This window comes from Microtus oregoni, unplaced genomic scaffold, assembly GCF_018167655.1.
Source record: "Microtus oregoni isolate MIOR12 unplaced genomic scaffold, Mior012 000019F_ref0000042, whole genome shotgun sequence".
NCBI classification, from domain to species: domain Eukaryota; kingdom Metazoa; phylum Chordata; class Mammalia; order Rodentia; family Cricetidae; genus Microtus; species Microtus oregoni.
Window position 1 is genome coordinate 38,064,593 of NW_024543078.1, and position 15,299 is coordinate 38,079,891.

Genomic DNA, 15,299 nt, shown 5'->3' on the forward strand with positions numbered 1-15,299 from the left:
GCTAGGCTATCACAATACCACTGAGCTTTTTAAAATGTTCTTATTTTAAATTAAATTTCTTTGAGACAAATTCTCACCTAAGTTGCCCAGACTAGCCTTGGACTCCGTAGGTCTTGAGGTGATGACATTCCTGCCTCAGTGTCTCTAACAGTTGGGACTCTGAGCCAATGACACCATGCCTGGCTTCCTACCCCCATTGAAAAAGACTGTCTGTTCTTGGCTTTGAAGGACATACTTTAAAATTGTTACTTCAGGTTGGTAGTGCTTAGCAGCACTGAGAAAGTTTCTTTCTTTCTTCCTTCCCCTTCCTTTATTTTCCTCTTCCTCTTTTTTTGTTCCTCCCTCCTGTCCTCTCTTTTAGTGCAAATAAAATCTTAGCAAAGGAGTGATCTGGGATGACCTATGAGACACAGTGAGGATACAGGAGACATTTATACCAAGGCTGGCAGTGTATTCTCTAACTCATCTCCCAAGTTTATAAGTGGAAAAACCCCACCCCAAACATTTCACACTTCAAACGTACAAAGAATAATATGACACATACTTTTTTAATATCTACCACTCAGACTTTATTTATCTAAGCAATTATTTAATAAAGAAACAAATCAGAACTTAGTGGTATCTACCCTTGATCTCAGTCCACTTCTTAAAATGTGAACACTGTCTTGATATAGTCTTCCAGTCTATGATTCCATATTTTCACTATATACATAAACATCTCGTATCAGTTAAGAACCTATTGTTTTATTGTTTCTGCACCATCTTTGAAAGTGTACAGAAATAATGGCATTTAAGAAGAATTTTAGGCAGTGAAAATACCCATAATTCTATAATTTATCTATAACACTTTCATATTTTGGTCTTGTCCATATTATGTCTATAGAGTTACGAGAAGGACATGCACAGCAGCCCAGTATCGGTCAGAGGCAGAGCTCTTGCCTATCATGTACGAGGCCCTGGGTTCAGCCTCCAGTACCATATGGACATGCATTCGTGCATACTTGTGCTCATGCACACACAGACACAGACAGACACAGCACACAGATATAGAAACACACACATGTCTTGTCTTTCCCCTCTTTAACTATTTTTTTTTATTGAGAAAAGGAAAAAAACTTTCAGCCTCCTCTCAGCCTCCCATTTCCCTCCCCCTCCTCCCACCCTTCTTCCCCTCCCCCCACTCCTCTCCCCCTCCCTCTCCAGTCCAAAGAGCAGTCAGGGTTCCCTGCCCTGTGGAAAGTCCAAGGTCCTCCCCACTCCATCCATGTCTAGGAAGGTGAACATCCAAACTGGCTAGGCTCCCACAAAGCCAGAACATGAAGTAGAATCAAAACCCCGTGCCATTGTCCTTGGCTTCTCATCAGCCCTCATTGCTCGCCATGTTCAGAGAGTCCAGTTTTATCCCATGCTTTTTCAGTCATAGTCCAGCTGGCCTTGGTGAGCTCCCAACTATTAAATTATAAGTAATTCCCAGTTTTTATCTCCATAATCAAACTGTCGGAGGGTAGAGAGCTTTGTTGTTGATACCCATATTTCAGCAGAGTATTAAAGAATCACAAAGGCAGACGAACTTTGGCAATGATGACTTTGAAATGTAAGTTTTCTTTATAACATTTGACATTTTTAATTAGAAACTTTTAAAAAGCTTTAAAGCTCCTAGGTTTAATTCAAACAGTTCCAGTTTTGGGAAGGGTCATATACATATGGCCTGGACTATGTGTGCCCCGCTCTCCACTCCAGGAGGGGATATCTGCAGGGTCCCCTGTTCCCCACTCCAGGAGGGGATGTCTTCAGGGCCCTCTGTTCCCCACTCCAGGAGGGGGATATCTGCAGGGTCCCCCATTCCCCACTCCAGGAGGGGATGTCTGCAGGGTCCCCCATTCCCCACTCCAGAGGGGATGTCTACAGGGCCCCCTGTTCCCCACTCTAGGAGGGGATTGCAGGACCACAGGGCATCTGGTGACGGAGCTGTTAGCTCGCTGTGTGTGCATGGCCTCCCAAGACCAGGGTGTTTCTTTCTAATGTATAACTTTCTGTGCTATTTGTTTTAAAATCACATACACAAATTTTTCTAATATTTTCCTAATTTTTTCTTCAAAATGACTTTTGCTTGTGTAGAAAATAGTCCAGAAAAGTGATCATTTAGCTTTCAATATATTGTTTTAGATTTATTTTTAATTGTAATCACATTTTTGTTAAGACCTTTTTTTTATCCTTGAGATTACTTCATCATCGCATTATTTCCCCCTCCTCCCCTCCCTCTAGCCACTCCCCATGTACACACACTTGCTCCCTCTCACATCCATGGCCTCTTCTTTCATTAATTGTTGTGACATGCATATATGTGTGTGTGTGTGTGTGTGTGTGTGTGTTTATTCCTAAATATAACCCGCTCAGTCTGTAGAATGTTACTTGTGGGTGTGTATCAAGACTGATCATCTGGTTTTAGATAACCAACTGGAGTTCTTTACCTTGGGAAAGACTATCTCCTTGCTGCATCCCTCAGTTGCCTGTAGTTCTTGGTGAAGGGCTGTGACCTCATGGGCTCTCTTCTCTTCACTTTCTAATACCTCAAGCACAATGTTGAAAGGAGTGGGGATAGTGGACATCCCTGTCTCATTTCTGACTTCATGGGATTGCTTCAAGCTCTTCTGCGCTTAGGATGATGTTGATGGTGGGGTTTCCATATATAGATTTTATGTTGAAGTATGTTCCCTCTCGTCCTACATTCTCTGGGACTTTTACCATGAAGGCATATAGGATTTTGTCACAGGTTTTTCCTTTATCTATTGAGATGACCATGTGATTTTTTATCTTTAGATATATTTATGTGTCTTATTACATTTATTTACTTGCATATGTTGAACCATTCCTGCTGTGAGTTCTTCAGTTCTACTGTGTCCAGGAAAACTATTTCCATGACATCATCCAGCCCTTCCGGGTCTTATAATCTTTCTGTCTCCTCTTCCACATAGTTCCCTGATCCCCAAGGGGAGGATTTGATGGAGACATCTCATCTAGGATTGAGTAGTCCAAAGTCTCTGACTGTCCTCACATTGTGAGTTGTGGGCCTTTGTATCTGGTACTGCAGACGGCAGCGTCTCTAACCATGGCTGAGTGAGACACTGATCTATGGGCACAGCAGAATGTTACTCGGAGTCCTTTTCCTGCTACCCTCCTTCAGCAGAACGTAGTCTTTGGTTTTCCTCTAGCTCCATGGCCCATCTAGTCTCAGGCTTTTGGCGACTCAACAGTTTCGGGTGTAGGTTCCATCTCGTGGAACGGGGCTCAAATCCAACCTCAGTGGTTGGTTACTGCCACAACCCTTGTCCCACCGTTGCTGCAACACGTCATGCACGCGGATCACCACTGCAGGTCTAAGTTTGTAGCTGGGCTGGTATTTACCTTTGCCCTCTAGTAGAGTGCAGAGTGCCTTCAAGTACCATAAACCCTACCAACAGGACAAAAGCTCTCACTGGTCTCCAGCTCCACTCCTCCATGTCCAATGAGATGTGTAGATGTTTTCTTCTAGAATAGAACCTTGCCATCAGTTTTTGGAGAGAAACCGATAAACAGCCTTGACAGTGGCCTGAGTTGCTCAGGAATTTCCATGGCCCCCTTTGCCTAACAATAAGATGTAACTCGTTCCTGGCACGGAGAATTCACTTGGTAGTGAAAGATGGCTAGTTAGGGTTTTCTCTCCCCCTTTGTTTGGCAACTCCATCTTCATTTCTTTTATATATTATATATTTTAAGAAGCTTTTATGAAGTCAGTTTCTATGTGGTACTACAAATGGCCCTTAGTGATAACTGTCCCTTCCTGCGTTCCCCCTACCCTCTACCCTCCTCTCCACTGAATCCTCCTGTTCCATCTCTCTCTAACTTGAGAGATCTTCCCCCAACACTGGTTCTTTACTCTATACCTAGCCTAATGTTTAAAAGGTAACATCCATGTATAAGGGAATACATACCATATTGTCTTTTGTGGCCTGGGTTACCTCACGCAGGATTTTTTTTCTCCATCTATTTACCTGTGAATTTCATGAATTCCCTTTTAACTTAACAACTGCATATTATTCCATTATCTAAATGTAGCATTTTTTTCTTTATCCACCTTTATCCACCTGTTTTTTTCTTTTATTGAAGACAGATTGTTTCCCCCACATAATACAGCCTGATTCCAGTTCCCCTCCCTCTGTTCCTCCCAGCTCAGTTCTTCTCCACGTCCTCTCCCTTCTGACTCCATGCCCTTTCTGTGCCTTATTTTAAAACAGTCACCTAAGGGATAACAATATAATAGATTAAGATAAAACAAAAATAAACACATTGGAGTAGGACAACACAAACGAACAGAATGAAAAGAGCCCAGGAAAAGGCACAAGAAACAGATATGGGCACAGAAGCCACTTGTTCACACACCCAGGAACCCCAGAAGAACCCAGAACTTGAACCATGATATACATGCCAAGTGCCTGTGGGATAAAATATGAATGACTAAATAAAAATGAAAGGGATACAAATTTAAATGGAGAGACAGAAAAGAAAAAGCCCTGACATGACATTACGAGACAGGGACTCTCCAAAGACGTTGTCGAGTTAATTTTCTGTCAGCCATCTACTGCTGGGCATGCAGCCCACCCTTAGGAGAAGTCTGCTTTCCCAGGGAGGCTCTGGAGACAACTGAATTTTCATTTTAAGTGGTTATCAATTGGAGACAGCTTCAGGGTTAGGGATAGGTCATGGAGCACGTCTCTCAGTTCTAGGACACCATATGCAGACCCGTGCAGGCCTGTGCATGCTGCCTCAGTCTCCATGAGCTCATGTGGGCACATAGATCCTGTTGGTTAGGAGGTCTTGTTTCCTTGGTGGCCTGCATCTCCCTTGGTTTCTACACTCTTCTTCCTATTCTTCTGAGGGTTCCCTAGACCCTGAGTGCAGGGATTGGGTAGAGACATCCACTTTATGATGAAGGGTTTCTTTTCTTTCAGTCACTGCATGTTGTCCATTGTGGATCTTTGTATTTGTTCTCATATACTGCAGATGGAGACGGCTGAGTGAGGCTCTCGTCTATGAATGTATAGCAGAATGCCATTTAGAGCCAGTTTATAGCTATGCTCTTTTAGTAGGAAAGTAGTATTTGGTTTTCCCCAGGTATCTGGGTTATCTGGTCTCATGTTCTTGGTCACCCAAGCAGTGTCTGGTATGGGTTCCATCTTTTGAAGTGGTCCTAAGTAACCACAAGCTCTGTGCCCCTGTTGCACTGGTGTACAGTACTGGCATTCAGGCAGGGCACCCTTACACGTGGAAGGTTTGCAGCTGCGCTGCTGCGCATGCTTCTCCTTTACTAGCAGGTGCCGTACCTTCCAGTACCAAGAACACAAGCCCATAGGGATGAAGGCACTATGTAGGCACTATCTCCCCTTTTTTCAAGATCAGGGCATTGTATAGGTGTTGTCTTCAGTTTGTGGGGAGCAATAGCCTTGGCAATAGCCTGGGTCATTTTGGGGTTCCCATGGGACCCCGTTGGCTAAGAGCTCAATTAGACATAACCCATTTTTGGTACTGGAAATTTCATTTGGTGGCAAGAGAAGTCCAGTTGGGACTCTATATCCCCATTCCTTGGCAATTTTGTTTATATTGCCTCCATGTATGTATGTATATATATATATATATATATATATATATATATATATATAATGAAGATTCTACTATACTGTTTTTCTATACTACCCCTCAAAATACCCCTTTATTTCAGTCGTCTCTCCCTGTACTCCCTCCTTCAACTCCCTCTCCCCTTCCTCTCCTCACTCCTGTTCCAGTCCTGGGGAGATCTCTCTATTCCCTCCAGTCTCTTTCTCTATGCCAGCCTTCTGTGATTCTCTATATTGTAGTTTGGTTATCATTGACTTAACAGCTCACATCCACATATAAGTGAACATACACCATATTTATTTTTCTGGGTATGGGACATTTGCCTGAACACTTGATGGCACACGTGCAGCTGGGGAACCCAGAAGTGCCAGCGCTTGCGGTGGCTAGGTGGCAACTTTGGGTGGTGGAAATTATAACATTTTACCCTCTCTTTATTATAAAAATTGGGGGGAGGGTTAAGGGTAGCAGAGGGGCAGGAATGGGGGCGTCAGGTCTCTTGAGACTGCTTTCTGTTGATTTGTGGGCATCAAAATCTTGGGAGACTTGAGAAAGCTGGGATGCTGGCCATGTCCTGAGGTAGCTGGTTACTTCAGTGTTCTCCAGGCTTTGTGGAACTGTCCACTTGGCAGGCTGGACCCGATGAGATGCTGGTGAGGCAGATTACATTTAGAAAAAAACTTGATCCTGGTGACTGAGGGAGGAGGATCCCCAAGATAGAGGGAGGGGGGTTCCCCAGAGTTCTCAAGATGAAGAAGGAATTTCCCAGGGAGCCAGAGACCAGGGAGAAGCTAAATGATACTTATCCTGGGTGCGTCTGGTCTGTTCAGGTGGATCCAGTTTGGCTCCTTGGAGCTTATGAGAATGTTTACATTTTTAAAAAGAGATAAATTTTAAACACATTAAGAAGCTCATGGTTATGATAGTATAATGTTGGCATAACTTATTAGGATTTTATCGGTTAGTGTTAAGATTATGGAAGCTATATAGTGAGAGAAGAGAGGAGGGAGAGAAGGGCAAATTATTAATTAAACCTATTAATGTTTACCTAAGCAAACCTTAGGGCACTTGTTCCTTTTAGCATCACAGTATCACAGTATTACCTTAACGTCCAGGAGACACTGCTGCAGTCCGTGACAAACCTGTTATATTGAAATCTACTTTGTGAGACTCCTTTCTGAGTCTGGGGGTGTGAATGTCCCCAGGCTGTTACTCTTCCTTACCACCTGGGCATCTGACAATGTGTGTACCTCCAGCTCTGTAGCTAAGGATGGTCCCTGTAACAACAGCTGAGCAGTTAATTGGAAATTTGAATATGTCATTGGAGACTGAGAAATTGGTAAGGCAGACAGGAGAAAGAGAAAAGGGGGAATCAGAAAGGAGAGTATATGGAGTTCCTGGTACAGGAGAGCTGAGTACGGTGGTGAGACTTTATTCTTCTGGAACTGGAGACAAAGCAGCCCATCTTGGTGTTCTCTGGAACAGAGCCCTATTTGAGTTACCATATATACGAGGAGCAGGTGTCCCGAGGTGGAAGAGTAAAGGGTTTGAGGTGAGACAGGTATATCCAATGAGGGAGGCCTTCAAACTTGGCAGCTGTGGGAGTTACAAGAACTACCTTAAAGGGGCCCTGTCATTTAGGGGAAAGGGATGTGGGGTGCTGGTCTGGAGGAGAGATCTCCAATGTTAATTGGAGATGACAGGGGTTGACGCATGGTTGGGGTAGTGAGTAGTCAGTTAAATCCCATAAGAGGTTTTATGCAATAATAGCAGGTGAGCAGGTGAGCAGGCGAGCAGGCGGGCAGGTGGGCAGGCGAGCAGGTGAGCAGGGAGGGGTGAGAGTCCGGGAGTCAGAACCAGCCACCCATACATGGGTCCAAAGAGTGAGATTGAAAAGGGTCGTTTGGGGAGGGTCCAGAGCCTGAAAAGAGCCAGAGGCAAAAGCTTTACCCAGCCAAGGTGAAATTCCTGTAACATCTTAACAAGAATATTTTTTAAGGAGCAGTTAGTTCGTTCTACCTTCCCTGAGGACTGAGGATGGTATGGGATATGAAAATGCCAGGGAATGTTAAGAGCCTTAGAGTTTGAGAGATCTGGGAGTTAAACTCTGGGCTGTTATCTGACTGAAAAAGAGGTTGGGATTCCAAACTGGAGAATAATTTCCCAGAGAAAGACATCAGAAACTGTCTGGGCCCTCTTGTTAGAGAGTAGTGGAAAATGTTTAAATCCACCCAGACATGGTATCTACCAAAACCAGGAGATCGTTAACCTGTCTGACTGTGAGCATATGAGTAAAATCAAACCACTTTGGACACGGTCTCAGTATAAGGATTAGGACACGCCTAAGCCCAATGCCCATTTTCTCCACATTTAAAACATAAGCCCGGTGGCCCTTGAGCCCCGAGTTGAGGGGGCAAGGGAGCCAGGGAGCAGCACGGGCAGGATGGGTAGTCACCATGGCCAATTGGACGGCCTTGGCCAGCATTTGGCATTTTTGTCTACAGGCTTTATAATCTCTTCCATGGTACACCTTAAAAGTCAGCCTTAAGACTTCTGCATATGGGGTCAAGGAGCCTCTCTCCAAAAGCTTACGTTTAGGCCTAATGCAGGGGAAGCTCTGGGAAAAGAAACTGGTCATGAGGAGTGTTAGCCCTCTGGGCTCTCCAGATCTAAATTCGTGTACTGCAAGGGAGCCTTTGTGAGGGTTCCAAGAATTGAGGATTTTTCCTGCCTGTCCTAGGAGTTTACTGGCTTGAGGGCAGTCTGACAGGGACCTGTTTGAAAGCAAGTCTCAACTGATCTCTAGCTAAACCACCTGGGGTGTTGTAGTCCCAGTGTGGGTCCTGCTTGGGGACTGCCTCAGTCCCAGCATAGGGGAGGTGGGCTGCATGAGTCTGGTGAATCTTGTCTGCATGCATGCTAGCCTGCTCCCAAACTTGCTTGTGCTTCTCAGGAAGTAGGTTATTAGTTAGGATCATAAAAATATCATGAAAGGTGAGATTATAAGATTTGGATAATATATTGGAATTGTTTTATGAAAGAGGTAGAATCTGACGTGTAAGAACCCAGTTTTTGTTCTGAGAGTGAGAAAGGGACATGTACCTTGACCAGCCCCTCCACACTGGCTACCTCTTTCAAAGGGAGAACTGCGCTTGTTTGGTTTGGTCAGGGTTAGGTTCCTTAGCAGCGCGAGAGTGCGTGAGAGGAGGGGTGAAAGGAGGTGCCAGAGTGGAGCGGAGGCAGTGGCATGACAACAGGGAGGAGGAAAAGTTGCTGGGGGAAGGGGAAGAGCTGGAGAGGTCGGGAAATTGTGGGTTCATTAGCATGGTCCAGAACAGAAGTGGGGTGTTCCTCTAGTTAGATGGCATAGCTAGGAATATGTGAGCTGAACAGATTGCAACGACAGAGGGCGCAGAACTTAAATAGAAAAAGGCTAGAACGTATGGGAGCTCTTTCCATCTACCTGTTCACTGGCAGACGTTAGAAAGCTCCCACAGAATAGCTGGATCTAAGGTGCTGTTAGGCGGCCACTTTAGATTGTTACCTATTGTTAGGCCATTTCTTCGTGCAAAGGAGGATAAGCTGAGGAGTCTGTAAGTAAGGCATTAAGCTTAGGGGCTTTAGGGTCTCCGAAAGACATCCCAGGGGAGAGGCTGGACTGAGCACCAGAAGGTTTATTTCCCATAGCCAAGGAAGGGAGAGAGAGAGATGAGACCCAACAGCTAACTTGTCTACAAGTGTCCTTGAGACAGAGCAAGTGATTGGTTCAAGCTGCCCCAACGCTGTCAATGCAGGGGCTGGGGACCAGGGCAGAGGATCCTGAAGGTCAACTGTCCAAGATGAGAAATGGGATCCCAGTCCTCAGCTGTGGGGAGTTACCAGAGATGAATGTCAGCAAAGGGATCAACTGTAGCCATGGAGGCTGTGGCTGGGGGCATTCCCCTGTTGTGAAGAACACTAGAGGGTTGCCGGACAACCAATGGTCAATTACTTGGGTTCAGGGAAATGGTTACGCTGACCAGAATGGGGAACTCACCAACAGTACTGGTGTTGTGCACGGAATTCAGCAGCTTGGCAGATGGAATATGGGCAGTTGTGGAACAACCCGGTCCAGGGTCCCAACCCTCGTTGAGTGGGGCAGGAGAGCCGGTGGAGTCTTGGCACCATTGAAATTAACAGGTGTGATTACAGATCACAAGACACACAACTATGAATTTTTTTAAGAGTGTACGTAGATCACGTAGACTTGAGGACCCTGGGTGGCTGTGTAGGTTGCCTGAATGCTTGATGGCCCATTTGTGGCCGTGGAACCCGGAAGTGCCGGCGCTTAGGGCAGCCAGGCATTTTGCCAGAACGCTGGCAACTTTGGGTGGTGGAAATGGGTCCCCTGGAACTGGAGTTACAGGCAGGTGTGAGCTGCCATGTGGGTGCTGGGAATTGAAAATGGGGTCTCTGGAAGAACAGTCAGTTCTCTTAACCACTGAACCACCCCTCCAGCTCCTGTTGCTGAAGTTTTAACTTTTCATCTTGTAATACCACAAGATTTGAACCTTGCTTGGCAGTTTGTGCTTTCACATTAATGCACGATCTCTGTGGGGTCCAGCAGCGGACTCGAGAATCTCAGCCTCACTGCAACCCCAAAAGCATAGACAGAAACAAGCAAATGTCAATACTTTTTAGTATAAAAATAATACACACCCGTGGCAACCCTAGGTAAGCTGTAAAATTCCCTGGAAAGGAAGAGGGGGAAAATCCACAGGGAAACAGAAAATTGAGGCAGATAGGAAGAACTGAAAACAAAACCCAGAGCCCTCAGGCCAGGTGGGCTTGCTTGGCTGTATTCAGTTAGTGCTAAGGTGGGTTTGCTTGGCTGTATTCAGTTAGCGCTAAGGTGGGCTTGCTTGGCTGTATTCAGTTAGCGCTAAGGTGGGTTTGCTTGGCTGTATTCAGTTAGCGCTAAGGTGGGCTTGCTTGGCTGTATTCAGTTAGCGCTAAGGTGGGCTTGCTTGGCTGTATTCAGTTAGCGCTAAGGTGGATTTGCTTGGCTGTATTCAGTTAGTGCTAAGGTGGGTTTGCTTGGCTGTATTCAGTTAGCGCTAAGGTGGGTTTGCTTGGCTGTATTCAGTTAGCGCTAAGGTGGATTTGCTTGGCTGTATTCAGTTAGCGCTAAGGTGGATTTGCTTGGCTGTATTCAGTTAGCGCTAAGGTGGGTTTGCTTGGCTGTATTCAGTTAGCTACGGTATTGTTAGCAGGAATCCTGGTATTTGGGGGTCCAAAGGAGAGAATTCATAAGAGGAAGAGTTTGTATTAGGTTTTTTTTCAGTTTGGCACAAAAGTTTCCTTTATCTCTGTTGGACACATGGCATATTATAAAAATAAGGCTTATATTAGTTAACACTTAAAAGCAGCTTCACACACGTGTACACACACGCGTGTGCACCACTTGTGTGCATTTGTAGATGTGTGTGTGTGCGTGCGTGTGTGTGTGTGTGTGACTCACCATCCCCTCTCTTCTCTCCTCATTCTGTCTGTCCTTCCTCACCAGGAATGATGATGATGTAGGTCTCTTTGGGTGAGAGCATCTTGCAGGAGGGCTTTGAGAAGACTGGAGCTAGAGCTAAGATGTGGGACCCTATCTTGGGAGGGTGGGGCTCAAGTTGTAGCACATAGCCATGGGATTGGTATTGGGGAAACAGTGAAGGCAGGAGACAAGAGAGATCCCATGGGGTGGATATCTTGGTCCAGCATGCGTTGCCACTGTAAAACCAGAAATTTATAAAGAGCAGAGATTTCTCACAGTTTTGGAAACCAAGTGCCCACAGCTGGTGAGGCTCTCTGGCTGTGTTACCACATGGGGACTCTCTTTCCTCCTTCTTAGAAAGTCAGTAATCTCATTGTGGTGGTCCTGCCCTCCTGGTGTCATTTACTCCTAATCACCCCCACCCCTCAGAGCCTCACAAACAGCATCAGCATATGGATATGGGCATTATGTTTCCAACTCATGAACTTTTAGGGGACACACTGAAACCATAGCAGAGTGCAGAGGATGTGGTAGGGGCCTGAACACTGCAGGGCACTGAGCAACTGCAATGGAGTGAGGAAGGGAGCCATAATGGGGAGCTTGCAAGAGAGCTGAGTCCAACCATGCTGACCTCTCCTTGGAGCGTGACAGGATTCCTTTTGCAGTTTCCTAAAATGTATTCAATTATGTGCAATAAAAACAAAAACAAACAAACAAAACACCCGCACACACTCCCGGAGGAGAAGTCTAATTTCGGTACCTGCAGATCTAAAATGATTTACCAAGATTGATGGGCATGGTGTTCTTCCTGTAACACGATATTTTGGTGCCTCCTGCTGGTTCATATTAGCGACTGCATACCTTCCTGCCAGGTAGCTTTATCTTAGAGGCAAGGAAAGCCTTGAAGGCTTTTCTTCACTGGGTAAAGAACACGGTGAATTCACCAGTGACAAGGGACAAGTCCCCTGAAATGACACCAGACAATGTACACAGGAGCAGTAGTAACATGCAAGAGGCACTTGATGTTCTCAATGAACTCTTTTTGGGCCAAGCAGGTAAAATTAAACCTCGCTGAAGAAGCGGGGAGTGGGGGCTGGGTTTCCCACTCATAGATCTGAAACATTCAGACTTGCTTTGGGGACAGAGATTATAAACCCGTGCACACCAATGTGTGTGTACAAGTCAAAAAATGGCTAAGGGCAGCAGGTGGTGGGTGGATGCCGACAGACTCTCTCTCTCTCTCTCTCTCTCTCTCTCTCTCTCTCTCTCTCTATTTGGGAAGCATCTTGTCCCATGACCCTCAGCTAGGTATTCACAGCATGTGGTCCATATTAAAGGCCAAGGGGTGCTGTGTGGTACAAAAGCCCCTTTCAATTAGTTTACGCTAGCATTTAATAGATTTTTTTTAACCGCAGAGTCCTTTTTCTTGTGAACTACTAACTGCTATCATGAATATAGCTTGCTTGGGAACCCAAAAATGGCCCCTGTGACCATATGACCCCTCTCACTTCTGCCTATGCCTTGCTTCTCTCCTTCCAGGCAGACATCTTCTCTGGAGCTCTGTTCATCAACCTAGCCTTGGGCCTGGACATCTACCTGGCCATCTTTATCCTACTAGCAATCACCGCCCTTTATACAATCACAGGTGAGTCCATTCAAGCGAATCGGCATCTCCAGTCTGGCTCGGGGTTAGGCAGGGTTAGACTTGTGAGGGGATGAGGAGAGAGGGTCTGAGAATGGCTATTTTCTTGGTCTCCGTGGAAAGCCATGTGGAATGTTCCGTGAAAGCTCCCGTGCTGGGTGGAGGAACGTCAGGACAGCCTTTCAGAGGCGCTCGGGAGAGCTTAGCCTGAAGGTTGTGGGCAAAGTGGCAAAGCTAGGACAATTAGAGACATGCTAGGTGAAAAAAATGTAAGTGAAGGGAGAATGGTGGCAGGAGTGGGTGGGGCGGGGATCGGGAGCAAGGCGAGCCCGCAGGTACCAAACAGGTGGTTACTGCAAAGTAGCGGGGAGAGAGGAGACACAAAGCATGAGCGATAAACAGGTACGGGGTCCTTGGGAGCCTTAGATGTAGTGTGACTAGATTGGAAACCATTTTGAAGTGGACAAAAGATATACAAAGAGGTTTCGGAGTAAGATTTGAGGATGGCAGAGACAAATGTTCTTTGCAGGAAGGAAGGGGGAGGAGCCACAGCGGGACTTGCTGTTCCTTGGGCACCTGAGTGCCCGATATACCTGAAGATAAGACGTTCCTTAGAGAGGTTGGGATGTAATTTACAGTTGGCACATTTGTCTGTCACATGCATGTGTACACACACACACACACAAACACAGAGAGAGAAAGATTCAGAGAGAGAAAGAGAGACAGACAGACAGGCACACACACACACACACACACACACACACACACACACACACAGAGTCCTGGGTTCCATCTCTACCATTACAGAGTCAAAAAGAGCAAACATTCCTTTGTGAGCCATGTCCTAGCATTAAGCTCACAACAAGTACTTTCCACTCAGGTAGAGACAGGTGTCTTCCCTTTTCCCAGGCCATGTAGGTATTTTCATGAGAGGCGAAGGCCAGAAACAATTCTGAGCAGCAGGATTAGAGCCTGGGAGTAAAGGCAGGAGGTGGTGGTGGCAGGGGGCGGAGGTTCTCAGAAGGGGCACTATGGAGAAGAGAGGGTGGTGGGTAGGAAAAGAAGCCGGAGGGCATCGTACGCTCCATGTGATCTATTGTGTTTGCCTGCTTAGGGGGCCTGGCAGCGGTGATTTACACGGACACCTTGCAGACAGCAATCATGCTCGTGGGGTCTTGTATCCTGACTGGATTTGGTAAATGGGGCTGGGGTTCACTAAGCAGGTGGGGGCAGAGGTATAGAGTTCTGAGAAGACAGAGTAAGTCTGGCTGGCCTGCCTGCCTGCTCTGACGTAACCAGTCTTTCTCTGTCCCACCAGCCAGCTCCCAAATAATGACATGGAGACTTATTGTTAATTATGAAAGCTTGGTCTATCTTAGGCTTGCCCCAAACGAGCTCTTGTCACTTAAATTAATCTGCTTTTATTAATCTATGTTTTACTATGTGACTTTTTTTTTTAACCTCCTCTCCATTTTTGTATGCCCAAATTTTTCTGCATCTCCTAGCATAATCCGTGTACCTGGATTCCTCCTCCTCTTCCTCTCTCTTGCTCCAGAAATCCCACCCACCTCTCTTGCTTAGATATTGGTCATTTGACTCTTTATTAAACCAATCACAGCAATATATCCTCACACAGTGTACAAATATCCCATAACACCTTGTCTAGCTCAGGGCAGTGGCCCAGCCCTGTCTGGCAATCCTTATGGGATCACCTTTTCCCTGTAGCACCCTTGTTGGAGCAGACCCAAGGAATACTTGAATTGCCCCCTGTTCTCTCCCTATAGCTTGATTCAGTGGTCTCCAGTGTAGGCCCGTGGTAATGCGGTGCTGTGTTTGCAGAGAACCTGGGTAAAAATGAATGCAGTTAATGCGGCAAGTCACACAGATTCACACGCCGTGTTTGCAGGCTGAAACTATATCCTGCACACAAGTGATGTTAAAAGGCCAAAGTTTATGCATTATTGGTGATGGGTGATTTTTTTTCATTTAGAACAATTTAAAAATTGTTCACTCAATGCTGGCATCTCTGATCATTTCTTGATAAAGACAGCATTGGAAATCCTAGCTGTCATGAAGAGATAGAAGAAATATTTTGATTTTTATGTTTACTGGACCCTCTGGGTGTCATTAAAGACTTTTGTCTAAACTCTAGAGTTTAGACTTTATTATTTCTTTATTTTTATCTTTTTTTGTTTGTTTTTTTTTTTTGTTTGTTTGTTTTTCAAGACAGGGTTTCTCTATAGCTCTGCAGTCTGTCCCGGGACTATCTCTTGTAGACCAGGCTGGCCTTGAACTCAAAGAGATCTGCCAGCCTCTGCCTCCCCAGTGCTGGGATTAAAGGTGTGCACCACCACCGCCTGGTCAGAGTTTAGCTTTCTAAGGACTTTCACTTGCTTTCCCCGCAGGCCCTGGGGTCAGCAAACACAGGCTAGGATGGCAGCACTGAGATGGGAGCTGGCAGAATTCTGATCCCTGCCCCGTTCCCGG

The 15,299-nt window shown here is 45.8% G+C and overlaps 1 protein-coding gene across 3 annotated transcripts in view; it reads left to right on the forward strand.

Annotated features, from left to right (window-relative positions):
- Positions 1-15,299, forward strand: part of LOC121459395 (sodium/glucose cotransporter 1-like) — a 61,111-nt gene that overhangs the window by 24,759 nt on the left and 21,053 nt on the right. For all 3 annotated transcript variants that reach the window (XM_041669103.1, XM_041669104.1, XM_041669105.1), the window contains exons 6-7: positions 12,710-12,815; positions 13,927-14,007. In XM_041669103.1, coding sequence (XP_041525037.1) covers positions 12,710-12,815; positions 13,927-14,007 — 187 coding nt within the window. The remainder of the gene's footprint in view (positions 1-12,709; positions 12,816-13,926; positions 14,008-15,299) is intronic.